At 41.0% G+C, this 26,719-nt stretch overlaps 1 protein-coding gene across 3 annotated transcripts in view; it reads left to right on the forward strand.

Annotated features, from left to right (window-relative positions):
• The window catches only part of HLTF (helicase like transcription factor), a 111,423-nt gene extending 87,604 nt beyond the window's left edge, over positions 1-23,819 (forward strand). For all 3 annotated transcript variants that reach the window (XM_075937692.2, XM_075937690.2, XM_075937691.2), the window contains exons 18-25: positions 2,273-2,452; positions 3,973-4,097; positions 6,148-6,326; positions 12,355-12,480; positions 13,657-13,769; positions 14,036-14,216; positions 17,729-17,809; positions 21,243-23,819. In XM_075937692.2, the coding sequence (XP_075793807.2) occupies positions 2,273-2,452; positions 3,973-4,097; positions 6,148-6,326; positions 12,355-12,480; positions 13,657-13,769; positions 14,036-14,216; positions 17,729-17,809; positions 21,243-21,395 (1,138 nt within the window). In that variant the 3' untranslated portion in view covers positions 21,396-23,819. The remainder of the gene's footprint in view (positions 1-2,272; positions 2,453-3,972; positions 4,098-6,147; positions 6,327-12,354; positions 12,481-13,656; positions 13,770-14,035; positions 14,217-17,728; positions 17,810-21,242) is intronic.
• The last annotated feature ends 2,900 nt before the right edge of the window (positions 23,820-26,719 follow it).

Raw genomic sequence — 26,719 nt, forward strand, 5'->3', positions numbered from 1 at the left:
GGGAGGGTTGACCTCTCTGCTGCAGGCCCCCTCACCAGATCACCAGAACAGGTAAGCATCACCCATTAAGGGTGATGCTTACTGGTTAACCCATTAACTGGTTAACCTTTCACGTCCCTAATTTAAACATTATGTGCATTTTTGGTTCATGAGATTTATTTATACTTTGGTTGTAAAATGTAATATATTATATATAGCTTAATATTAGTGCAGTATAGTGTATTATCAAACTCAAATTTTATGCATAAGAATCAGTCATACCAGGGGCCGGCAACCTATGGCTCACTAGGGAGCCAGATATGGCTCTTCTGGAACCCAACTCAGTCCCTCCTTGCTCCCTCCGCAGCAGGGAGCCAGCACTGGTGCTACAGCCTTACAGCCCCTGGCATGATTAGAATGCCAGTTCTGGCTTCCTGTGGGAGAGAAGAGAGCCCCGAACCCCTACCCCCCCCATCTGCCATGCAGAGAACAAGCAGAGCAAAAAAAGTCTCGGTGTACAGCTCTTTTCCTTCCCTCACATGCAGGAAACAAGCAGCCAAAATGGCTCCATGAACACTGGCCGTTTTTGTCCCCTGGGAAACACTTCCCTGGAGGCTTCCCATGCATATTTTTTCTGGAGGCTTCCAGGAAATGGGAGCAGCAGGAGGTATATTACACAGTGCCTGCCACGCAGTGTGAAAAAAAGTAAGCACCTCCCCACACCTTTATGCTAAGACCCCAATGCCCTCATTTCCTCTCCCTCCTCCCCCCGGTCCCTAGGGTTGCCAGATGGTTTCAGAAAAAATATCAAACCAACAACAACAACAAAAAAAAGCCAGGAAAAAGTTTGTTGAGCAAAAAGAAAAAAGGACCCCGAGAGTTGTTAAGCAAAACAATACAAAACACTGTGGTCCCTTTAAAAACTGCGTGGTGAGGCTTTTTGGCCCTAACAGGCTGCCGGTGGCTGCCTGCCGTCTTGCCTCCCTGCGCTGGGCTGGACAGCACTAGGGTTGCCAGGCTGCCTCTGTATTGAGCCAAACTGCTTGGGATTTTCGCCTCCTGGCCAGGAAAAAAATCAGTAAGTACTGGACATTTCAGGTGACCAGTATTTTCAGAATTTTTTTGCCAGACAGGAGGCGAAAATAACGGACTGTCCGGTTCAGTACCAGACACCTGGCAACCCTAGACCAGACATCCCCAGTCACCTGCCCCAAATCCCCCTTGCTCTCTGCCCTCTGGCCAGAATCCCCCCCGGCCGGGCAGCCAGCCTCCCAGCCTGCTCCTGCCCTCTGGCCAGACCCCACCCATTTATCCCCTTCTAGGGGGCCCCACAAAATCCACTAACCTTGAAACCACAAGAGAAAATAGGGCCTGAGGCCTTGAACCTCAGTCTTTCCTGCCCGTCCCCCCCACTATGGATCTGGAGCACCAGGGGAGTGAGGTGTTTGAGCTAGAGGTCACATCTGTGAGGATTGGGGATTTTTGGAGATGTTTTTTTCTTTTTGCTTCTCACTTGTGTGGTCCCCGACTGATTTTTCTGTGTGTCAGTGGTCCACAAAAAAGGTTCCCCACTCCTGCCATAAATTAAAACAACACTGAAACATTTTGTGTTGGACATAATATTTTACTTTATTTAAAAATGAAGCCTGGCCAAGAGCCCCCAGTTGGGGCCCAGCCCTCATCTGGACACAGCATCACAACACTCCTGCAAACCCTCCCCCAACCTTGAGCCCATCATACACCTGAACCCCCTGCCCTGAGCCCCTAATATCGCCACATCCTCATAGTCCTGCACCTCCACATCCCCAGATCCATGCCATAACACTCCTGCCCCTCTACACACCCCAACCTTGTGCCCTGAGTCTGTCCATACACCCCAGTCTCCTGCCTTGAGCCTCGTACATCCCAACCAAGATTTCTGCACCCCCGCGTCACCAGCCCCCTGCCATAAGATTGACAGAAGACAGCCTGATTGCATGCATAAAGTTGGATTTAACCAGTTATGATGTAAATTTCAAAGAAATGTGTGAAAAGATTTAGCAGCAGAAGTCCCATTAAATAAAGGCTGTGAGTAAATGTTTCATTTATATTATTATTAATCTTTATCAGTTATCAATAATATTACATAGTATATTTTCAGCCCTGCAAATGGGCATTCTTATACAGCTCTCTGTTGACCACTTGTTGTGAATTTTTATGTAGTTTGGCTCTTTGGTTTGAAAAGGTTGCTGACAGTGTACAAAATTTTGTTGTTAGTTTGTTTTACTAAATACTGGTTCATGTGTCTTTCTAGGCGTTTACAGTCCCTAATTAAAAACATCACTCTGAGAAGAACAAAAACAAGCAAAATTAATGGAAAGCCTGTTTTGGAATTACCGGAACGTAAGGTATTCATTCAGTATGTTACACTTACAGAAGAAGAGAGAAAAATCTATCAGTCTGTGAAGAATGAAGGCAAAGCTGCTATTAGCAGGTAGATAGAAACTAAACTGTGCAGTTATTATTAGAGTTATCTGTTCTTTTTTTAGTCTGACTTCTGAAAACTACTGCTCCAGCTGTAATAGCAAAATGTAACTAAAGTAGGGTTGTAAAATCACAGTTAATCCAGTTAATTAGTTAAACCTTAGGTTTAACCGGTTAACTAATTAAACGGGATCCTGCTACAAGCCCCCCTTCACTCCCTGCTCTTAGAGCAGCCCTCTGCCTGTTGTGAGCTATTCCTGGGTACTCATTAACCAGTTATCTGTTCACATCCCTAATCTAAAGCAGACCAAACTCACTCTCCCCCCCCATCCCCATGATTTTCACTCTTAGTATGCCCTAAATGAATAATTGCCAATGACTGTTGATTTGTTCAGTTGTTAGCATGAGGAAGAATATGAAGAATATTCTAGCACAGGAGTGGGCAATAAGCAGCTCACAGGTTAGATGTGGTTCACCATGGTCGGTCCCTGGTGGGCAATCAGTGCAGCTCCTGTTGGCTGCTCTTACTACATTTAAAACGCAGAGGTGCAGCGGTCTTTGACTGGCGTGAGCTGGGATGGCTCAGATCGGTCCTGGCTTGCGCCAGGTCCAACAGCCACTGTCCCTGGTGGCCCAGGCTGGCCGCGGTCAGAGGCTGCTTTAGCAGCAGTCCCTGTTTTGGCATCCGGGGCTGGCCACGGACAGGTGCTGCTGCTGGAGAAGCCTCTGCTGCAGGTTGGGGGAGGAGGTGGCACTGGGGAGATGGTGCTGGGGTAAGCTTCCCCAACACCGGCTTCTGTTTCCGCCGCCCCTCCCCCCATTGCCACTTCTGTATGAGCGAGTGGTCGATTACTCGACTTCCTGATAGGTTTAGGCTTATTGAGTAGTTGATTACTTGACTACTCACTTAAATTCCTAATTCGCTCTCAGTATTTCAGGAGAAAAGTAGAATTAAATGAGTCTTAGTGTTTGTTTTTGTGTTTCACAACTTTAACAAAATTAAAGACACAAGCAGTTGCACACCCACCTAAAAAAGAACTGCATGAGGTTTCAGACGTGATTTATATTAGCTGGTGACCCAAATTCACCTGGTGCAAGCCCACTTACTTCAGTGAAGTTACGTTGAGTGGATGAGTGGAGAACCAGGGCCAATGTAAAATAGATTATTAAAAGTTCATTCACCTCTCTGAAAATCTACACAATAAAAAATAGCTGAGACTATTCAAACATTCAGAAGTCCTTAGTTTCTGTGAGTGAAAGTATAGAGTGCAATTGGCTACCATGTCATGAAAGTCTGGGTCAGATTCAGGGATATCCCTAATGTTCAGGACACCACTGTTAGGGTAAATGGTAGTCCTCCAGTTTTTCCATTTGGTGTGCATGCATAAAAAAAAAATAACATGCTGAAAAGGCATGCTTTGCATGAAAAACAAGTAAAAGTGACTAAGAATAGGACACGATTTATTGTCACTGATTTCATATGTTGAGACCGTGTGTTTTACACACTGTAATATTAAAATTGTTCTTCAGGTATTTTAATGAAGGAACTATTCTGGCACATTATGCAGATGTCCTTGGTGTCTTGCTCAGATTGAGGCAGCTGTGTTGTCATCCTCATCTTTGCACAAATGCATCATCTTCTAGTTTTCAAATAGGTGAGAGGTATATTTTCTGTATATCATTCTAAAAATTGTAACAGCATTTACATTTAAGTTCCAAGAGTAGAAATATTACCGGTAGGCTTTTTGTTACCTGCTGTATTACAGACAAAAACATTTACCCTGTGATTGACTATATTGATGTGTTCTACCTACAGTATTTTGAATTTTAGATTGATCTTTAAAACATACCCCCTTGCCCTCTCTCCTTAACTTATATATGCTATCTTCATATACCACCAAAGGCAAGCCCACAGAAAAGAAGAAAATATCCATCTAAGTAATTCAACAATCCATCTACAGTTCACTCATTGGTTCCCATTGTCATCCTTAAATATCTCCTTAACTACATGTTGATTGAAGGATGAAAATAGACCCATGTATATAGTATGAGGGGTAGCATGTAGATAATAGGAGGATGTTGAATGGCTTACCTGCATATTTCTTTGCTTTTTGTAAGCATTTGGATGTACAGTCTAGCAAACTTAACTTTTAAGGTACGTTTTGTTTTTTGTCTCGGATGGGACATGTAGCCATGTTAGTCTGTAACTTTAAAAACAATGATTAGTCCTGTAGCACCATATTTTTGTTAATCTCTAAGGAGCCACAAGACTACTCATTATTTTTTATGGTAGGGGAATTTACCAGGATTTAATGAGTATGTATTGGTGTTGACAGCTTTGTGATTAGCTATTCAGCATTAATACATATTATCTCCTCTAGGTCCTTTGTAAAGGCCTGATGTTTCCCATAACTGTCTCTCCTGCCTCCATCTGTATGCATTGCTCCCAATCCTGGCCTCCTCCTCCCCAGTACCCTTCAAAGCCTGAATTGCTCTCTCTGCTCTAGCCATCGTGTCCTCGTTTCCTACTATATTCTGCTTTTAATATGTAGATCTATCACCACTAGTACATATTTAAAGGCGGAATATGGCCGGCAAGTACGTTGGGGGAAGAGGAGGAGCAAGACAGTATAGAGGGTCATGGAGAATCTGACAGCTCTGCTGTCACAAAGATAGGTAGCCAAAATCAAGCTCTTGTATAGTGCACTGTAGGAGGCTTATCAGAGCATGGCTCTGCTCTGCTGAGCCATTGAAAGTTCATTAAGGTAGGTCTGTCTTGGCCCTATTTCTCCCCTTCTGAGGACAAGAGGATGAATGAGGTATGGGGACAGCTCTGTAGCTGTATCAAAAGTAGCAACTGCTTCTGCAGTGGAGTTGCAAGCTGTGGGTTTTTCTTTCCCCATGATCTTTTGCCAAAAGTGTTTAGCTCCACTATAGAGGCAGATGCCCCTGTAACTTCAGAAAATGGAAAGTAGCTGCTGGATTTGAATAGGTCCCTTAACTGCTCTTAGCACAGTCCAGTTTAAAATATCCTGAATATAAAAATATCTTTTGATGATCAGTTCTAAAATTTCAAAATTGCATCTGAGGTGTCATCTGGATCAGTAGGAAGAGTTTTGAACTTCTGGAAAAAAAGAAATTTGAGTAAGTGGGCCAAAAGTTCAAAGAGCATTTTAAAATGATGCTAAACATTATTCCTGAAAAAAAAATCATAGGACATGAATTTTCCATATAGAGTTCTACTGTGTTAAATTTGTGGATTCCATTCAATTAGTGTGAAACAGATGGGTTTGTTCCTCCTTTTAAGCATAAATCACAGTGCAGTCTCAACTATGGAGTAGCTACCAACATCTCAATAATAGACTCATTGTTGAAAACTGCTGTTCCATAAATGATGCTCTTTTTCCTACTGTCACTGAGCATGTTGCATCATGTACTGACCAGTGTGTACTTAGGATATCTTAAGTTTATTCTGAGGTGACTCGACTATTCTTAATGTTTTCTGTTTGATCAAGAATAATGCTGTATTACTTTCTGCCATTTTTACTTTTTTTTTTTTTTTTTTTTAATGAATCTTAGGCCAGATCCTCACGTTGTGTAAATCAGCATGGTTTGGTTGGATTCAAAGGAACTATGCCGATGATCTGGCTCCATGTGTAAAATGATTTTTAGTTTTACAAAACTTTTATTTTCTTTATATATTAGGCAATAGTACTCCTGAAGAATTACGTGAGAAGTTAGTAAATAAAATGAAATTAATTCTGAGCTCTGGCTCAGATGAAGAATGTGCAATTTGCTTGGATTCTCTGAATCTTCCTGTGATAACACACTGCGCACATGTGTTTTGTAAACCATGTATTTGTGAAGTCATCCAAAGTGAACAGGTTAGCTATTTTGTTTATTGCATTTAATCATAGTGACAAATCTAAAAAGCAACGTGGATTGAATCTGGACAGTCAGAAGCTTATCTGCCGTTTGTTTTGATAACTGTATAGAATTTGTGGAGGCAGTGGGCTATAATCATCCCTGATGTAACTCTTGTTGATATCAGTCAACGTATTCCATAGTGGAAGTTATGCTGTATTACAGATAGCGAATCATAAACATTAATAAATACAGAGCATCTGTAAGGCTAAAGAGTATTATAGGAGGCATAACATCCATCGGTATAGCCTAAGTAAGGACAAAATTTAGTCTTTGGATGTGCATATAGCTGTTTCCAGTGCAGATTTTACCAGTCATTGTTTGTTTTTTCTCATTATAAAATAGGAATAACTTTTTGAGATTACTGATACGCTATGCGTCTTTGAATTGAATATAATGGCACCATGTATAGTACTGTGTGTATCTCCAGGACTATCACTGGGGATATATAGTATGTATACTTCAAGTATTTTGCTAGCATGTTCTCTAACTGCATTTAAAATAAATCAATCACTTTGTCTTTGAAGATGAGCAATTAATAGTGAATCTGAAAAGTAAGGTGTGTGTTTTTTCTTTACTATTTGACTGAGATGTTTCTATTGTACTGTTTAACGGAAGTTACATCACTGGAAATTAAAAAAAAATAAATCAGTAACTAAAACAAACACTAGCGTCATCTGGAAGACCCTAATAAAACAGAACCTTTTTGATAGGTCTGTATGTAATCTCTGCAAGTGAGTAAAAAGATCACTTGGAAGCTCCAGCAATATTGAAATTCCCCCTGCAGCATGTAGACTCACTAACCTTTTGTATGCTAGCTGACATCTGTTTAAACTGTATACTTATTCACTGATCAGAGGCATGTGTATTCTCTCGATTTTGTCACCAGACGTTGGTGCTAATCATTTTATAAGAGCTCATTCTGAGGCTACCTTCACTACATTGGCGAGGCTATTTTCTTTACCCATTGTAAGCTGAGTCGAAGGCTGGGGAATAATAGAATAAGAAAGTGAAAACAGAGAGGCAAGGTAGGTTAGGCAGTATCTTTTATTGGATCAATTTCTGCTGGTGTAAGAGACAGCTTCAAGCTACAGACATATCTTCCTCAGGACTTGAGAAGGTAGCCATTGTATCTGAACTGAATACAAGGTGTGACAACGGGTAAGTCTTGTTAAGTGCATGGTTTTTAATGTTGAGATGACTTACAAATTTAAGATCCTGGGCTCATTTTTTGAAGGTATTATGCAGGTTTTCTTTGAGAGGGGGAACTGAGAGGTTAGACTTTTTTGTAAAAAATGTTCTTGGGGTTTTTTAAATTATAATTTTTCCATGGAAGTTCATTCAAGAGCATATTGATTATGCGTTTTCAACACTTGGTGGTTGGGGCATTTGGTGCACTTGATGCGTTAGACTCCTTCGTCTTGAAAGGTGCATTTCATAGAATCTTAGAATCCTCGGATTGGAAGGGACCTCGAGAGGTCATCGAGTCCAGTCCCCTGCCCTCATGGCAGGACCAAATACTGTCTAGACCATCCCTGATAGACATTTATCTAACCTACTCTTACATATCTACAGAGATGGGGATTCCACAACCTCCTTGGGCAGTTTATTCCAGTGTTTGACTACCCTGACAGTTAGGAACTTTTTCCTAATGTCCAACCTAAACCTCCCTTGCTGCAGTTTAAGCCCATTGTGTCTTGTTCTATCCTCAGATGCCAAGATGAACAAGTATTCTCCCTCCTCCTTATGACACCCTTTTAGATACCTGAAAATGGCTATCATGTCCCCCCTCCAATCTTCTCTTTTCTAAACTAAACAAACCCAATTCTTTCAGCCTTCCTTCATAGGTCATGTTCTCTAGACCTTTAATCATTCTTGTTGCTCTTCTCTGGATCCTCTCCAATTTCTCCATATCTTTCTTGAAATGTGGTGCCCAGAACTGGACACAATACTCCAACTGAGGCCTAAGCAGCGCAGAGTAGAGCGGAAGAATGACTTCTCGTGTCTTGCTCACAACACACCTGTTAATGCACCCCAGAATCATGTTTGCTTTTTTTGCAACAGTATCACACTGCTGACTCATATTCAGCTTGTGGTCCACTATAACCCCTAGATCCCTTTCTGCCGTACTCCTTCCTACAGTCGCTTCCCATTCTGTATGTGTGAAACTGATTTGTTGGGGGTATTGAACATTGTAGCTGTGGAGATATGTCTGCATGCTTGCATCTGTTTTGGTATGGTCTCATACTGCTTTGAGTTACTGTGTCTTGGCCTGTGGGCAGGGGAGCTTCTGATGAGCTAGGTGTGGTTGGGTGGTGTTTAAAGGCCAGAAGAGGATATTTGGTAAATATTTCTTTCACTGTGTGGTCCCCATTAGGGATGTAAAATCACGTTTAATGTTTAACAGGTTAACCGATTAAAGAGGAAGTAGGCAGGGGAGCCTGCTGGAGTGCTCCCCTCCCCCTGTCACAGACAGGGCCTGCTCCAGCCCAGCCAGAGCATTCCCTACCTGCAGCCCACTTGCCACAGGCAAGGGCGACCAGAGCAGCCTCTGCTTGCGATGTACCCAGGCCTGAAGCAACCCTTTGCCATGGTGGGTGAGGAGCTGCTCCAGCCCCCCGCCCCTCTCCGGTTAACCCTTTACATCACTAGTTCCCATCAAATATGGATTATGTTTGTTTAATGTTATCTGTGTGGGTTCCATTGTGGAGTGGTAGATGACAACTAAGGATGTGCTGTCAGTGGCTTTGTTGTTTTTTGTGCTGCAGAAAGTTCAGAGGTATTTGGGTGATCTGTTCCATGATGTAATTTGTCAAATGAATTCTAATAGAAAAATGGTAAGACAAAAACCTTGTATCACTTAAAGCAATTACTCCAGATCTGACCTGTCCTCAGAGGAAGCCTGCAGAACAGCATTTAAAGACAAGCTTGGGAACTTAAATTTCTAACTCTTCTCAACACTAAAAACAAAAGTACTGTTCTTTTTGTCTACAGCAAACTGTCACATATGTTCCTGCCAGCTAATCCTTAATTGCCCACTTAAGTTTAAGTGGTCTTCTGCAGCATGTGTCAGACCTCTTATGCTTAGCTCAGACTCTGTTACTTACTCCAGGTCTGAGGAAGAACTCTGGGTATGTCTACACTACCCCGCTAGTTCGAACTAGCGGGGGTAATGTAGTCATCCGCAGTTGCAAATGAAGCCCGGGATTTGAATTTCCCGGGCTTCATTTGCATGAAGCCGGCTGGCGCCATTTTTAAATGCTGGCTAATTCGAACCCCGTGCCGCGTCTAGCCGTCGTGTAGACATACCCTCTGTGTTGTTTGAAAGCTTATCCTTTTCACTATTAGAAGCTGGTCCAATAAAAGGTATTACCTCACCTATCCTGTCTCTCTCACATGGAAGCAGTCATACTAGGTCAGACATGGTCCATTTTGCTTAGTAACCTGTCTTCAACAGTGACCTTTACCTGAGCTCCAGGGGGAATGTATAGAACAGGGCATTATGGAGTGATCCACTCCATCTTTCACTCTGGGCTTCTGGTTGTCAGGTTTTTGGCCATTGATTGGTCCATTCTTTTTGAACTATTACACTTTTGAACTGTTACACTATCACAGCATCCCATTGCTAAGTTCTACGGGTTGTGCATCATGTGGAAAAAGTACTTCCTCTTGTTGTATTAAACCTGCTCCCTATTAATTTCATTGGATGACCTCTAGTTTGTGTTTTGTGTGAAAGCATAAATAGCACTTCTCTATTTGCTTTTCCACACGATTCTTGATTTTTAATAGATCTTGATTATATTGCCCTTTAGGTGTCTCTCTTTTCTATACTGAATAGCCATAATCTTCTTAGTCTGTCCTTGTATAGAAGCCACTGTGTACACTTGAACACTGAATTGACTGTAGGGTCTGGCGAATCATGGTGACTGCTCTGGACCCATGTGATTCACCAGCAGCCCTGGGCTCTTGGTTGCTGCCCTGCGTGTTTGATGATCTGCTGCAGATTGGGAGCCCCAAGCGTTTGGGGGCTGATATGTCCTGAGCCTCCCAAGCTTGAACATATATATTTGTTGCTCTTCTGTGAATGTTTTCCAATTCCACAGTATCCTTTTCAAGATGGGGCAATGAGAACTGGACACAGTATTCAAGGTTGTGAACACACCATGGATTTATAGTGGCATTTATAATATTTTCTGTCTTACTTACTGTTCCTTTTGTAACAGTTCCTAACAGTTAGTCTTTTTGACACTATGTATTGAGGTGAAGTTTTCAGGAGCCTGACGATTTGCTGACAGATCCTGGGAGAGCCTGGAGTCCATCAGCTCCTGGCCTTGTGACCAGTCCCTCCCTGCTGAGGACCTCCTGGGGTTCTCTGGTCCAGGGGCTCTCTGGTTAGGCAATATCCATGGTCCAGCAGAGGGGTTTACACAGTATACAAAATTATTCAAGACAATGAAGTCTGAAACAAACAGCTAGAACTCACAGAAGAGTCTCGTAAAATTGGGTGTCTAGCCAACAAAATGGAAGATGAAATTCAATGTTGATAAAGGCAGAGTAATCAACGGTGGGAAAAAATATCCCAATTTTATTCATACGTAATGATGGATTCTAAATCTGCTATTACCACCCAAGAAAGAGATCTTTGAATCATGTATCCCCTGGTCCAGCAAACTTCCCTGTTTAGTTTATTAACTTGTTCTAAAACCTCTTCTATTAACACATCAGTTTGGGTCAGTCCTTTAAATATGTTGCCCCAAAATAATAGTTCTGATGTGAGTATCTTTCCCCATATACTCTGTAGTGAATACTGATGCCAAGTATTCATTTTTTCCCTCTGAAATGGCCTTGTTTTCCTTGAGTGTTCCTTTAACACATTTGTTGCGTAGTGGCCCCACTACCTATTTGGTGTACTAAAAAAAAAAATCCATGAGACCAACACAGCTACTACACCACAAACAACATAGGTTTTCACTATTATATTTTAGTAGTCTTGTATTAGTCAACTGCCAGAGGAGGGGGGGGGGGATTTTATATCATCAGAATTGTAACACTTTATTTCTTACATGGCTGTCATTCTCTGTTGTCATATTTCAGCAGTCAAAATCTTCAACCAGAGAAGTTCTCTTTGTTAAAGCCATTGTTAGGTTTTTTTTAAATAAAAGTTTTCCTTTCCTTCTGTAGAGACCGTGAACTAGGGCTCTTGCCCTTCATTCCTGCAGCACAGACCATCCATGCAGTGTGTGTTGAATGCAACCCCATGGAAATGTTAATAGAGAAATTCTTGGCCTGGCCTTAACCAGGTCTCCATTTCAGTGAGAGCAAATATTTGCAGGCATAAAATTGTGTCTTTAGTTATTTGTACCTATAATAGTGACAGTCAGTGTCCGAATATCTGCCGCTAAATATAGCGTAAGGGCAGGGATGTTCATAACTTTAAAAATAAAACATAAAAGATTAACTGCAAGGAGAGGAGTCTTTTCCTTAGTGTTCTAGATGTAAGAACTCAGTTTTTAAAAAGTGGTTTATTTTTCTGCTTCTGATATTTTGAATACAAAGAGGTTTTCTCTTCCCTTCCTTTTCTAGAAGATTAAATGATACTTAGCTCAAAGTTTAAAAATAAACATATTTAGGTTGTTCCAAACATAAATATGTTAGTTCAATAAGAAATTTTGAAAGAAATGTGAATAAAATAGTATTAGAATGGAAACATGAGTATAGACTTCATGGTGTGGCAGATACAATCACTTTGCTTTTTCAGTGTCTTGTCACGTGGTTCGAGGTGTTCTATCATATGGAAAAATGAATCGTGTGTGAATGAAAATGCAGTCCTCAATTTCAGTGAATGTACTTCATGATGGCAATCTTAGAACTCTTTTGATGTGCAAGTGAAAATCTATTTTATCAGGGGGGAAATGCTCTTAATTTGATGTAAAATGAAGAAAGTGCTTTTCTTAATGTTCAATTCACTTTTTTTTTTTTTTTTAACAGCCAAATGCCAAATGTCCTCTTTGTAGGAATGAACTTCGAGTCGAACATTTGGTAGAATGCCCTCTGGAGGAGTCAAATCCTAGTATTGCAAAGCAGGGTGATCAGGAATGGATATCCAGTTCAAAAGTAACTTCCCACTGTATAGTGAAATCTAGCATGCTACATAGAAATATTTTTCAGTGCTTTAAAATAGAATTTTCATCCTACCATAAGCCTTAGTTGCAATATGAAAACAGAAAATTGGTTTAAATTTGCAGCTAAATCATGTTGTTGATCTAAAAACTCCCTTAGGGAAGGTTTGTTTGCGGGGTTGGAGTATGCTAATTAAAATATTTCAGCAGAAAAGCAGAAAACCTAATGTGTTTTTCTTTTGAAGATGTGTGCTCTTCTAAAAGTAAATCATCTTTAACTTTTTTAAAAATGGTTGAATGTATACATTTCTTTAGAAAATTCTTAATTTTCCTGAATGAAAAATAAATGAGCTTCACAGTTTATATTTCACAAATGTTGTATAAAGAAACATTTCACTAGTTTACCTAGCTGGTTATGTCTGTTTATTTAGTCTCAACTTTGTCAGCATGCAAGGATCTTACTACCAAATCAGAAATTTTCCTGCTTTCATGGGATTTCTTTTTTTATTTTGTTTTTAATTGCAGAATTTGACTTTTTTACCAAACTTAATTGGAATTTGAAAGAAAGTTACTTCCCTTTCAAAGTCAATATATATAGAGCCCTTAAAAATATCTCCAACCTGACCATTATAGAAGCTGAAGAATAAGTATATTTGGCCTTTGGGCACAAAAGTGGAAGAGGTCACTGTTTGTTCCTCTCAGGTCAAAAGAGAATCTTTGATCTTCCTTTTCCTCCTCACGTTCTATAACCCTACTTCCCCCAGAACCTCATCTCAGTCTCATTGCTTTGGGTTCTTCCCTCCATAGCTTTCCTCTTTGTATGCTTTCTTGCTTGAGGAAGGTTATTGACACTTGTTAGTAGGAGAAAAATGCATTGGATACCAAGACTAGATTGATACTAATTCCTCCAAGAAGTTCTTTCTCTAAATGTTGCCAACCTCCCACTAGCCACCATGTAACCATAAAAACTGTCCAATCCTTATTTTCTTTTGAGGAGTTGTTCTAAAAAACACATTTTCTTTAGAACTACCCTGTTTATTAAAGGCTAATTCAATTAATTGATTTTATCAATTATTAACACAGTACAGTAGTTAAGTATAAAGCTTTGAAGTATATCCACAGAACTGGGATCATAATCCTGCTGCATAAGTCTTAATTTTTGGCATTTCAGATCAGTGCTCTAATGCATGCTTTGATAGACCTAAGGAAGCAGAATCCAGCTGCAAAGTGTCTGATTGTTTCACAGTTCACCACTTTCCTGTCTCTAATAGAAACTCCACTGAAGTAAGTTGAACTAATTAAAATGTTGTACCTCCCAGTGGCTGAAATGTCCATTTTATTTAAAATGGATATTTCATAGACCAAATGTGCTTTCCTTTTGGAATGTTAGTGAATCACATTACTTTTTGTCTAGTGGTATAGATCCATGTCTCTCAATTTCTGTTTTGACTTAAAAGCATAACTTTTTAAACTTCGCAGAAGAGGTTAGGCTTGTAAATATATGTATTTCCTGTTGTCACAAAGGTTGATAAATGTTTTTCCTTTTGCAGAGAATCAGGATTTGTGTTCACTCGTTTGGATGGAACCATGACACGGAAGAAAAGAGTACAAGCAATTAAGCACTTCCAAGACAGCCATGCAGGGTCCCCGACCATTATGCTGCTGTCCCTAAAAGCTGGTGGAGTTGGTTTAAATCTAACAGCTGCTTCACAAGTGTTTTTAATGGATCCTGTAAGTAATAGGCTTAACTGTGGTATGTTAAAAAAACAACAACAAATGGTCTGGTAGTACTTTATAGACTAACAAAACATGTAGATGGTATCATGAGCTTTCGTGGGCACAGCCCACTTCTTCAGATGACCAGAGTATGTTGACAGTGATCTGTGCAAAACTAGTTGCAGTTCCCTCAGAAATTTAGGAAGGTGTAAAACCTGTGCTACGATTAAAAATCTAGTGCTGGCTGATGTCTGCTGACTTGGGCTCTCAAGGCTTGGGAAAAAGAACTTTTTAATTGTGGCATAGATATTCTGATTTGGATTGGAGCCTTGTCAGCTGGCACAGTATAAACATGCCCTAAGAGTCAATGACATCAGAAATATCTGGAGGAGGGGCAGGTAAGACATTCTCTCCTTTTTCTATGTCTGTCTTTGGCAACATAACACTCTTTGTATTCTTTTTTTTTAAAGAAAAATTGGAAAAGGCCGAACTACTTGTGCAATAATAGTAGAGCTGGCTGCTAAAAGTCTGATTTTAGTGAAACTTCATATAAAGTACTGAAATTAAGTACTGCCCTTTATTTTCTGTTGATTTTTATGTATTTTTAATCCTCTTTTGTTTGTCTGTTCTTTGTCCCCTGCTTCCTATCTTCATTGCTTATTTGAGAGGCGTCAGAGAGAGAGAGGGATAGCACTGAGTTTGAATGGAGAAATCCTGTATTTTTTTCTACCAGCTTGCAGAGTACAGCTGACTGAGATTGTGCATGAGCCACTTTCAGTCTATAGCAGCAGTTCTCAACCTTTAGCAACCCAAGGACCCCCATTTTAGTTTTAAAATTTTCAGGAACCCCCTCTTCCTGCTTGCTTCATCCCCCTTCTCTCTGTTGCTTGCCCTTCCCTACCGTCACTCATTTTCATTGGCCTGGGACAGAGGCTTGGAGGGCAGGAGGGGGCAGGGGTAAGGGTTCCAGTTGGGAGTGCAGACTCTGGGGTGGGACTAGGGGAGACTAGGCTGGGGCAAAGGGTTGGGTGCATGGGGGATGAGGGATCTGAGGTGGTGCTGGGAGTGAGGGGTTTGGGTTGCAGGAGGGAGTTTGGGGTGCCAGCAACATTTATTGCAGTACCCAAAAAGTGGCTGCCAGGCCCCTGCAGCCCCTAGGTGTGTGGGCAGCCAGCGAGACACCACTTGCTGGCCTAGCATCCATAGATTCTGCCCCTGTAGCTCCTATTGGTCGTAGCTCCTATTGGTCACAGCTCCTGGCCAGTGGGAGTTGTAGAGCCAGCAGTTGGGCCAGGGTTGGGCCTGGTGCCTCCCTGGCTATCCAAGTGCCTAGAGGCTGCAGGCACCTGGTGACTGCTTCTATGAGCCAAATGGAACCAGGGCAGATAAGCCTGCCTTAACTGTGGAATATGGGCCCTAGGAAGCACTTGAGGGAGAAAGGCAGGGTGGGAATTGATCAGGGGGTCCAGAGGCCCACTAGAATTTCCTCATGGACCCTCAGGGGTTCAGAGACTTCAGTTTTAGAAATGCTAGTCTATAGCATCTTTAGGTTTAGCACAACTCTCTTCTGCTGTTAGAGCAACTAGAGTTCATTCTTGGTGCACATACACCCAGGATGCATGAGATCAGATTTTTTTTGGCCAGCAGATTCTTTTGGGACTGCTTCTATATCCTCTTGTCCCCCCCACTGGTGGCATAATGGGTAGAGCGAAGTCACCTGCCCCAGATTGTTTCTTGATGTAATGTCTGTAAGATGAACTCCTTAGGAGTGTCTGCTTCTCTTGTGTACTATGGTATTCCCCTATATTTTTAGTCTCTTGAAAATGAAATCACAGTCTCTTAAGTTACTTAGGCTGTTGTTTAAACTTTTAAAACTAGTAAATCTAATCCCCTCCTTCGTTTTATTTATAGACTGGAAGAGAGAAAAATGTCTTTTTTTTTCCAGCTCCCATTCAGTTTCTCAACTATGAATAAATTAGTTCAAATGAAGAAAATGTTCTCTGTCTGTCTGCAGAAGTGGCTGTTGCTGTCAAAAGCTTAGCACTTCAATAAACTCCAGGTCCAGGTGTTTAGCCAAGGACTTACACAAGTTTGGTGTGATGTTCTTTAAAATATCTTTAGCAAACATGTATTGCTTGAATGGTTCACTCCAGCCTTGAAATCTGTTATAGTTGGCATGATTGATTGGATTAGATGCAATGTCATAGCAGCAGCATCCTCTTCAATAGTCAGACATCTATTTTATATTTTGAGTTGATAATATTAGCAAGAAATTGAGGTGGAGTAAGTGCTTGATCCACCATCTTTACTGCATGCAATTTAATTTTTGTTGTTAGATGTCTCTTTTCAGTCAATTGAAACTTTCTGCAGTTTGTCTAAGGCAGTGAAAATAGATTTCACAACATTCAGCATATCTTCTACATTTCCATTTAGTGTGTGATATAGGCTACTTTGCCCATGATAATTCCATCTATTTTATTCTGATTTTCATCACAAACTGACATCAAAATAGGAAAGTTTTTAATAAGTTAAAGGCAGTCAGCCACTGAATTCCATTGTACACAATAGAGGAGAATTTAATTTGGATCTTGCTCTCTTCGGTGAAGATGAAGAAAAGTGGTAAAGTATTTTCAATTTCATCAACATTTTCATTCATTCCTGGAGTGGTACTTAAGTCTCTAGCCATAAAATGAATCAAATGAGCACTGCACCTATATACATTTCAGGTTCCTGCTTCTTCTGCTCATCTTTGCTACATTTGCAATATTGTCTGTGACAAAGCTATGTGCTTCACACTTGAATTTTTGTTCACTTTTTGTAACAGCTTTTACTACCTTTTTTTTAAGTACTCTGCTGTGTGTGGACATTTCCTGATGTATCATTTTTTTTTCTGGAAGATAGAAAAACCCCATCTTCTTGTGTCATGCAAGTACATATTACTAAATCATTTTGTACATTGCTGCACCCATCAAGGCTCAGATTAACAAATTTCTCATCAATGTTTTTTGCACACTGTTAATTTCCTTCTTGTACATTATATACAGAAACCTTCCAGCAATGTCTGTTCTGCTGAGTGGAGTGTAGCCTGGTAGTAATGAGTGAACCCTCTCAATGGAGTATTTGTTCTGAATAAGACAAAAGAGAGACCTGGTTGCGTAAATGAACCAAGTGAACTTTTCATTTGTGGAGTCTTGCTGAAATTTGCTGATCCTGATCACAAACTTATCCATGGTTTTGTTGAATTTTTTAATGATTTTTTTACTTGCATTTTTAAAATTCGCCCTATTTCGTTACATAAAATAGTGTGGTCTTGTCACATGCCCTAATAACAATAGTTACTGTTAAAATAAACAACCCTAATCACATGGCTACTTTTATTATAAGCCTTCATTGTATGGTAACATGTTTTAGTGAATTCATTTTTAAAATTTATCTTGGTGTCTTAATGTACTGAAAGTGTAATTTTGAAAATTAAAATAGTTCAAGACAAAGTTTAGACTGATTGATTGATCATGTACCATTGATAGGCTTGGAATCCTGCTGCAGAAGATCAATGTTTTGACAGATGTCACAGACTTGGCCAGAAGCAAGATGTTGTTATCACTAAGGTGAGCTGTCTGAACAACTGTGATTTTGATATAGGAGTGATTTTCTTTTAAACAACTCTTTATTTAAAAGAATTGGGTGGAGGATATAGCAATAGTATAACTATAGTTTGGTTGCAGTTTTGAAATGTTAGCTTGGGCTTTGTTGTTTTCATCACTTACAGAACTGTGAAATTTTGTGAAAGTTGCAGAAATGGCATATGACCTCTCTCTTTGAAGAGACATTAATTTTTGGAGCCAGGTTTGCTTGTTCTGGGCTAAGATCTTAAGGTGGATAGGTGTGATGGTTTCTCAAGGTGCCTGGAACTGTGATTCACCTTCTTAACCCTTCACTGACTCCAGTAAGAGAATGACTTACTAGTATCTAACTTAGTGTCAGCTCTTCTGTCACCACCAGTCTGTTAGCTAGGGATGTTAAAATGTGTTTATTTTGGTAAACATGTACCCGCTGAAAGTTTCAGTTGATACACATTTACATGCGGAGCGGGTCTGGCTTTTAAGCCGGCTGGACAGGGTATCAGCAATTAATGCTTATTAATTTGAGCTTCATACATTTGTGTAGCTAGTGAACTGTTCCAATACTCAAACTAAAATACAGTCATAGGTTAGTTTCCCATGTTAATTTCCTCTTGGGGAGAGGTGAGGTGTGTTTCCTTCTCGCATGATCACTAAGCCCACAGATGAAAGGGCACCTTTCTCATTAACATATTCACTTGCTGCACTGGTTCTGACCTATCTGGGTTTTTCCCATCCTTTACTGAATTGCATGGATGTCAGCATTTTTACCCCCCAGTCTCTACCTTGTTCTAGGGTCGCTCTGAGGCATGTCACCTTAGGGCCTATCTAGTTTCCCTTTTCCTAGTGCCATTTTGGTCCACAGCACTTTTTAGATGTATCAGTGTTTCACCATACCTAGTAATCTTCCCTACTCCTAGAGGAGTTCTGTTCGATAGCATTTCCTAGCTGTACTGTTTTCTTGTTGCTCGCAGCAGATTCTGGGAGACATCACTTTTTAGTTATGCCACAGACACACTCAGCACTGACTCAATTTCCACGGTGAGGGTAGATGGCAAGTTTGCCCCCTCAGCCACAGAATCTGGCATGGTGGACTTGTACTCTCAACTTCGTGATTTAACGCTGTACAACTCTATTGCCGAAAACACACATGGAAAAATAATTTCCCATACTCAGAATCCCAGAAGAAACTTTAGTATTTATAGTGATTCAGCTTCAGGCAGAGTGATAGTGTCCATCATTGCCTCATCTATTTGTATGTTAACTCTGATCAGGCACACGATTTTGTCCTTCTCCTCATTCCCATGGGCATGACTTGATCCTCTTCTCCTGTTTGAGTTGCCTTGTTTTGTCCAGGTCAGCAAGCTCCAGGAAATGGTCCTGGGCATGTCTCTTCCAATCTCCACAGCTCTGTACCATTAGTCACTGCAGATACCTGTGCTGGTTTATTTGTGGGCCCATCTACTTTATCACTGCATGTCCTATAGGAGAAAAAGAAACATCCCCGTCTGCTAATTTGGTGCATGTGACCCATCGTACCTCATGGCACATGATTGCATGCTGGCCACCAACTCCCATTTCTCCTGATCAGGAGCAGGTAGACTTCACTGTATATATGCTTAGAAGCTGCTCTTCAGGAGCTACTTGTAAATTGTGCTTTTTAAATAGCTTTTACTGAAGACAAATGAACAGACCACTCTTGCTTTCAGTTTGAAGAGCAAAAGAATAAGCCCTTGTAACAGTGTTGTTAAAATATTCATGTATTACTACAACACCACCATTTTGTCACATCAAGCATCTCTTCGGGTACATCTACACAGCAGCGTTATTTCAGAATAACTGACGTTATTTTGAAATAACAAAATGTGCATCTACACAGCAAGCCATTATTTCGAAATAATGGCAAGCTGGAGGACTTCTTACTCTGACTCCTGTAACCAGTATTCCCGCTAAGGTGTGTGCCTGCGCAGCTGCATACAAAAATTCTTCTGCCACCTACCGCCTCTGAAGAGCCTTGCAGCAGGTGGCTGCTCCGGCAGGGTGGGGCTGGTTGAGACCACATTGTGAGGGAGCTACTGGGGTGTGGGGGAGAGAGGCCTACTTCGGTGGCTGGGGCTGCCACTGCCACATGGCAGGGGGAGGGGCAGAGCCTGTTCTGGCGGCTGGGAATGGGACCTGCCGCATGGGCGGGGGCTGGTGTCTGTTCTGGTGGTTGGGAATGGGACATGCCACATGGCGAGGGGGAGAGGAAGTCAGGGTCTGCTCCAGCAGCTGAGAAAGGGACTGGCACGTGGGGAGGGAGGGGGAGGGTCTGCTCCAGCTTGTAGGAACGGGACCTGTTGCATGAGAGGAGGGTGGTTTCTGCTTTGGCAGTGTTAATAAATTGGGTGCCACTGTGACATGAACAACAAACCAGCACACACGACCTCAATATTGGTGCACAAGCCAAAACTCACTCCACTCGTGGTTGGAAAATCTTAGAGAAAACACTGCCTGTAACCCTCTTTTCAGGAGGAGTAAGGGAAGTTGAAGGAAGAGTGTTCTTCCTTCAACTTCCTGCTGTGTAGACAGCGCCAAAAGCCGAATTAAGCTATTTTGACTTCACTTACGCAATTGACGTAGCTGAAGTTGCATAGCTTAATTCGACTTTTGTCCTGCTGTGTAGACAGTCCCTTCCTGGCCATTCACTAGAACTGCTGAGAGAGGAATCTGAGTTTCTGTGCTCTGGATTCCCAAGGTGTTTCATGCTCCTGACACCTAAATAGAGGCTAGACACAACCAAGCTCTGTAGGTCTCTAGGCGTGTTATTGTTCAGCCAGCCAAGTGTGTTGGTCTTTTTAGGGAGGGACCCAAGTCTTCTCCCTTTTGTCCCTGCTGTTCTTCACTAGCCAATCATTCCTTCCCCCCCTCCTCCATCCTCTCCCACGCCCCAGCGGCTCCCTCACAATGCTGTCTCAGCCAGCCCCACCCTGCGGGAGCAGCCACCTGCTGCACGGCTCTTCAGAGGAGGTAGGTGGCGGGGGGGATCACATTTAGGAAACTGGGGAAAATTGATTTGTTCCTCTTGTGATGTCTGGTTCAAGGAGGAAGAATGTGTTATTTTAATAATCAAAATAGAGGCAAAAGAGAAATTATGCCTCTCCCCAAGACCCAAGATTTGTCTATTTACTCTGCCACTTTCTAAATTGGCAAAGTAGATTAATGATAGAGCCACACTTTAGAGTGTTACAGTATTTGATAAATTTTTCAGAAATACGGGCCTGTATTTTGAAATCCATTGATAGGTACTCAAATAAGTGACCTGACTTCAAATGTGCTAAGTAAAGAATAATTCAAGTTCATTACTTAAGTGCATACATTTAGACACCTGTTTTTGAAAATGTCTGCTTTTTACTTTGTTTTTCTTTTTAATGTATGTTAGTTCATTGTGAAGAATTCGGTGGAAGAAAATATGCTGAAAATCCAGAACAAGAAAAGGGAACTTGCAGCAGGAGCCTTTGCAGCTAAAAAGCCTACTGCTAGTGAAGTAAAACAAACCAAGATCAATGAAATTAAGACACTGATTGATTTATAATTTTGTAAGAGGGTAGGTCACTCATGCTTTCTGAATAAAGGATATAGAACTATAGTTAGTGGCATTAGTTTTTATGTGCCCATACTCCATGTATGTTTATTATGATGCTGTTAAAGTACTGTGGCAGATAGAATGTAGACTGTCAAATTATCCAACAAGAATAAAAATTGGTTTGAGTATTTGTTAATTAAAAAAATACTTTAAATATTTTTGTACACATTGAACCTATAAAGTCACACAGTAGTTTGTTTGAGAAATGGACCAAAAATTCAGCAGAAATATATAACTTATTTTACTGTGAAATATTACTTGCTAGATACTGACCTATTTCTAGAATGAAAATGCAAATTTTATTTTTCTGGCTTTGAAAATATGATCATCTACCCCCCAAAAAATGGAAGCATTACAAATGTAAATAAAATGCAGACTAGAACATAAACTTTCTTTTAACCAATCAGGTCTTGCTCGTATTTCAGGACTGATGTTTTATAGTAATTGCAAAATTAAAAACATGGTAACTCCTTGTGAAGACTGATTTTAATTTATGGATTTATTTTTTGTTAGTCTGTACAGGTAGTTCTAAATATTTTAGAAGTAAAACTTATAGGAAGACACTTTCTGTGCATCAGGGAATGAATGTTCCTTTGGGGATCCAGGATTTTGTCAAAGTGAACTATTTCAACTATTCATGTAAATATTTACATTTAGTGTGTTAACTTCATTTAAACAGAATTCCATATAAGTGTATGAAAATTGTATGATGATAGTAATTCTATATAAAAATATTTTACTGTGTGGGAAAGAACATGCAAATTCTAGTTTGGTATTCGTGCTATCACTATGTGTTTGGATTTTGGAATCTGCCACTATATATAGTTTTGCTGTATTCAACGTACAGAATATGTTGTGCTTGTTTTGTAACCCCATTTGGACATTGGAAAATAATTAATTTTTTAAAGTAGTTAGAAGCTTTGTAATAAGTTTTCCCATCTCTAAATACTTTTTTGTATATCCAAGTTGGAAGATGCCATATGGAAGACTGATCTGTCTAGAACTTGATTGCCAGGGGAAGAGGCAGTTTAATAAAAATCTATAGTTCTGTTTTTTCAAACTTAGTACAAAAAGCTGAAGTTGCATATCACTCCTTCTACCTGCCTCCTCCCAGTTTTCTCTGTTCCTCAGACATGTGCTTCCTTACTGCTCCCGTGCTGCCTGATGCTTGGCTCAACTAGTTTGGACTTAGAAAATTCAAGAAAGGTTCCTTGTAACAGGAAAGGGGTCAAAATTTGTTTTTGATGTATTCCACTTTCCATTTGCTGTCACGCGGCTCAGTATTCTGGGTGCTAGTGCAAAATTGTAACTGAACAGCAACTGCACATCCAATAATATTGTCTTTGGATGAATAATTTAAATTCTTAAAATTAAATGTAAAGGATGGAAGTCCTTACTTTGTTCAGATATAATGGATTTGGGTCTATTATTTTATATTTGTATTTTTCCTTCTGGTTTAATTGTGCTAAGGGGAAGGGCTACTAAACACAATTGGCAATTCCATGACGTTAGCAATATTTATTTATTATCACAGTGCCCAAGGCACTCATCAGAGCCCTGTGGTGGTAGATAGGTGCTGCATAAGTGAGTAAGAAAATAGGACATAAGTGATTGTAAGAAACAATAATATGAAATGGGGAGGGAGGATGAAGTTAACTGGTCATTCATATTTACCTAGTTATTTGCGTGAATGTATGGTTTTGAATTGTTGTAATATATTTAAATGGATCTTCAGTACCTTTTGTCCTTCTACCAAGCTTTTATCAGTTGATACAGGTCTTCGTGTACAAATGAACCATATGGAGAAGATAGTAGGACCTTCATAGAGTAGGTTGGGGTGGTCATTTTATGCACAAAGGATGGAGGGGAAGAACTAGATGAGAATACGACAAAGATACAAGTACAGATAAGTTGAAAGGGCATTGGAGATGAGGACAATGTGCTTTAATTTTGTGAAATGAAGAGTAGTTAAACTCAGGAGTTATATGGTGACAACTTTGATGGCTTTGTTTTAAATTGAGTTATAGCTTAATATAAGTTGTTACGAAGGAAGTGGTTGAGGAGATGAAGGCCTGAATGAGAATATTAGCTATGAGGTCAGAGACAAGATTTTAGAGATGTTAGAGGAAGAACTGACAATTTGGATGCTGCCTTGATGTGTGGAGCAAGACACAAGGGAGTCACAGTAGCCACTTCTATCACCACCAGTAAAAAAGCCTAAAAAATTGTTTCACAGTGATGACTCTTAATCTCGCTCTTGTTCTTTGCAATTTGAATAAGAAGTGTGATTCTACTCAGCCGCAAGTCTCTCATATGCCCATTGTATAAACTCGGTGCATTCTATTTCATGCTGAAATAAATGTAGAACAAGTATATCTAAGTAGATCTTCCTTATGTAGTAGTTATGCCTTTGGGTAAGTCAGATTTTCCTTGATATATGTGTGGATCTGGTTAGTGTGGTCAGAAGTAAGGACTACATGCTTCCCCTCAACTTTGCTGCCTCTGTATCAGTGGTAGCAAGGTGGGAGGGGAGCTAGCTTAAAAGCATGTTGGAGTCCAGCAGGCAGCACCACACACAGGCAAGGCAGGGGGCTGCTGGACCCAGCCCAAGCTGGGAATGAGCAATTCCAGCTCAGTCCTGGACACAGTGAGAGCCAGGACCGAGAAAGCCTTTGATAAAATGTTTAACTACATGATTAGTGGACTGCCCCTTTCTTAACATCCTTAGAATTAGAAAATAATTTTTACTTTTGCCTTAGATGGGTTTAACATTGACTAACTTTCCTTTTCCTCCCCCCACTCCTTCCCAAAACAAACTGACCTCCCTCACTAGGTTACACACAAATTGGTGCTATTTTTATGCCTTTCCTCATCAGTCTTTTACCTTTAATTTGTCCTGAGCTATGAGGGCCCAACAATAACAAAGAATTGTGACTACTTTCTGGGCATTAGATAGTGAAATGACTAATAGCCTCATTGGGTACATCTACACACCCCCAGCTGGACTGTGGTTCATTGCTGTCTCAACTTCTGAGTTTGGGATGTTGTCTGGTCTCTAAGACCCTGTGGGATTAGAGGGTTCATGCAATCCTAATTATGCTGTCATGGGCTAGCCCTGGGTTTTTCTTTGCTATGTGGGCATACCTATTTACAGTTGAGTTCCTTGTTCCTGGAATGCAGTAGAAAAAAATTGTGGCTGGGTGTTGAGTGCTTCTGGTCAAGTGGGTGTATATATTTTGTAGTGATTACAAATAGCAGTTTAGCCCAGGCCTTTGCCTTCCTGAACTTGCTGAATCAAACTGCTTCTCTGACATTGAAGACCTGAAACCACACGTCTAGCCCCAGGAAGCTCCACTGACTATATCAGTATTGCCTATACAGGCAGTCCCCGGGTTACGTACAAGATAGGGACTGTAGGTTTGTTCTTAAGTTGAATCTGTATGTAAGTCGGAACTGGCATCCAGATTCAGCCGCTGCTGAAACTGACCAGCCGCTGATCAGTTTCAACAGCCGCTGATCAGTTTCAACAGCGGCTGAATCTGGACGCCAGTTCCGACTTACATACAGATTCAACTTAAGAACCCCAGGCATCCCCAAGTCAGCTGCTGCTGAAACTGATCAGCGGCTGATTCCAGGAAGCCCGGGGCAGAGCAACTCTGCCTCAGGCTTCCTGTAGTCAGCGCTGGTCAGTTTCAGCAGCAGCTGACTGGGGGATACCTGGGACAGAGCCGCTGGGGTGCTGCTGGGTTGCTCCAGTAGCGCTGAGAGCGGTGCTGCAGGACCAACTGGCAGCACCCCAACTGCTCTACCACAGGCATCCCGAGAAAAGCCTGGTCTGCTGGGGGGGACGACCACTAGCTGTACGCCCCCACCCAAGTAGACCAGGGAGACACGGGAGGCGGGACTGAGACGCGCCACGGTCCCACCACCCCAGTCCTCCGCGTCTCCCTGGTCTGCTGGGAGGGGGCCCAGCAGACCAAGGAGATGCGGAGCAGCTTTTCTCACCCTGGAGGACACGGGCGGTCCTGCTGCCCGCATCCTCCAGGGCGAGAAAAGCCCTGTTTGTAAGTGCAGATCCGACATAAGTCGGATCCACGTAACCCGGGGACTGCCTGTACTGAGGTATGGAATAGAATGTCCCAGATATAAGAATGGGGTGTCACGGTAGAGCAAACCTCCAAGTCACTGATTTGCCCTCTTACACAAAAGTCAAGACCAAAAGTTTAATCTTAAAGTATTAGACATTTAGCTAAATAAAACATCTGCTGTTATACTAGGTACAATGAAGCTTACTCAGCAGCTGATCACAAGCATAATCATATAAGTCTCTTTGTGCTAAACCATTACAGGGTTAGGTACATGATGGGTAAATTTTTGCACTTTCCTCTTAAAAATCCAGTAACATACTGCTCACTGTTGAAGATAAGGTGCTAGGCCCCCCCACTATCCTCCCTTAGTTTAATGCAGCATGGCATTACTCTGGAAATCAAACTCTGAACTGATTGTGGTTTGCCACATGCTGCACAATGGAGGCAGCTTTCAATAGAAGTAATTTAGGGATACAGATGGCTTCAAAAAGTCTACTTTAAGCAATTTGCCTGTAATCTATCTGATCATCATATCATAGGTGGTCATGATATTTTTCAAGTGTCCATGGATGCCAAAGAAAGAGTAATCAGGCTTTTGTCTGATTCTGGAAGATAGTCCATCAGTAATTCATAGGAAAAAATGCGATGCCAATTTGGGAAATATTAAATACTAATTTAAATGCCCATTGCCAGAGGCTTAGTCCTTGCCCCTATGTTATGGTTGTAGACACCATGAACACTTCAAATATTGTGCTTTGTACAAGCAGCTGCTGCTGCTGAAATCACTGACAATAGCCAAGGAAGGTTGAGATTCTTGTGGTAATGTGACAGACCAGTGATTTTTTTTTCTTTGCACTTTCATGTCAGACATATGAAAACACACTAAGGTGATACAGTTTGACAATGCACCAGCCGATACTAACTTACAATATGGATCAATAAGATTCATTGGCAAAAGTGGCATACTTTCTGCAAAGACAAACTATGTACATCAGCTGGCAAGGGGTATAAGTAAAAAAAAAAATGTAAGCACAGAGAACATATGGTTGCATGAAAACATGCAAGAAAGAGCACAGAACTGTATTACGTCTTTTTGCCCGCTGCTATGGTGAGCATCTGACTTCAGCATTAAAGTGTGATAGGAAGACTGAATTTGCCCCTGAAATATTAAAACTTGGAAAATGG

Source organism: Pelodiscus sinensis, chromosome 10, assembly GCF_052426305.1.
Source record: "Pelodiscus sinensis isolate ZL-2025 chromosome 10, ASM5242630v1, whole genome shotgun sequence".
In the NCBI taxonomy this organism is placed as follows: domain Eukaryota; kingdom Metazoa; phylum Chordata; order Testudines; family Trionychidae; genus Pelodiscus; species Pelodiscus sinensis.